Source organism: Penaeus monodon, chromosome 28 (genome assembly GCF_015228065.2).
Source record: "Penaeus monodon isolate SGIC_2016 chromosome 28, NSTDA_Pmon_1, whole genome shotgun sequence".
NCBI lineage: Eukaryota > Metazoa > Arthropoda > Malacostraca > Decapoda > Penaeidae > Penaeus > Penaeus monodon.
The window spans coordinates 24,638,408-24,639,025 of NC_051413.1; the positions used below are offsets into that span (position 1 = coordinate 24,638,408).

At 33.3% G+C, this 618-nt stretch overlaps 1 protein-coding gene across 1 annotated transcript in view; it reads left to right on the forward strand.

Moving 5' to 3' along the window:
- LOC119591111 overlaps positions 1–618 on the forward strand; it is a 60,308-nt gene that overhangs the window by 56,754 nt on the left and 2,936 nt on the right. Inside the window, exon 2 of the mRNA XM_037939826.1 lies at positions 405–460. Within this exon, the coding sequence (XP_037795754.1) occupies positions 405–460 (56 nt within the window). The remainder of the gene's footprint in view (positions 1–404; positions 461–618) is intronic.

Here is a 618-nt window from a genome sequence, read left to right on the forward strand (position 1 = left end):
CCTTTCTTCATTTCTTTTTCTGGGGTTTGAGAGTGTGAACTCCGTGCCTTGGTACTTAGCGAGCGGCTTTTCATTCATAGTATAGTTCCCCTTAGTCTCTTCACTAACTTCAGTTTTCTTTTTCTCTCCCCAGTCACGATCGGAAGAAAATCATGATTTATGGCGTTTGGGACAAAAAGGAATTACGACATTGTTATAATTTACGTTATTTGTATAACTCGACTTATTATTATTTATTAGGTTTTCGTGAGAGAGCGCAGATGATTAATGATGTTTTGGGAAGTCTGTCAAAAATGTGGAAGAAATATTTAATGTTGATTTTTCTGTCGATCTATCTATTCTAAAGTCTATCAAAAATGTTGAAGAAATAATTGATATTGATTTTTCTTTTGCCTTTTTTCCAGATGGGAGCGCGAGTAGGCAAGACTTCAAATCTGATTCCAGAAATTCAAATAATAAGGTAAGTTAATTAATTGTGTATTTCGTATGATTTTATTATCTCTTTGAATTTGTATTGTGTATATTTTGTGCGGTGATTGGATTTGTTTGTCTGTTGGTATGAATCGGTGAATTTTACTCGGTATAATCTAAGTGTCTAAGTTGAAGAACTGAGAACTT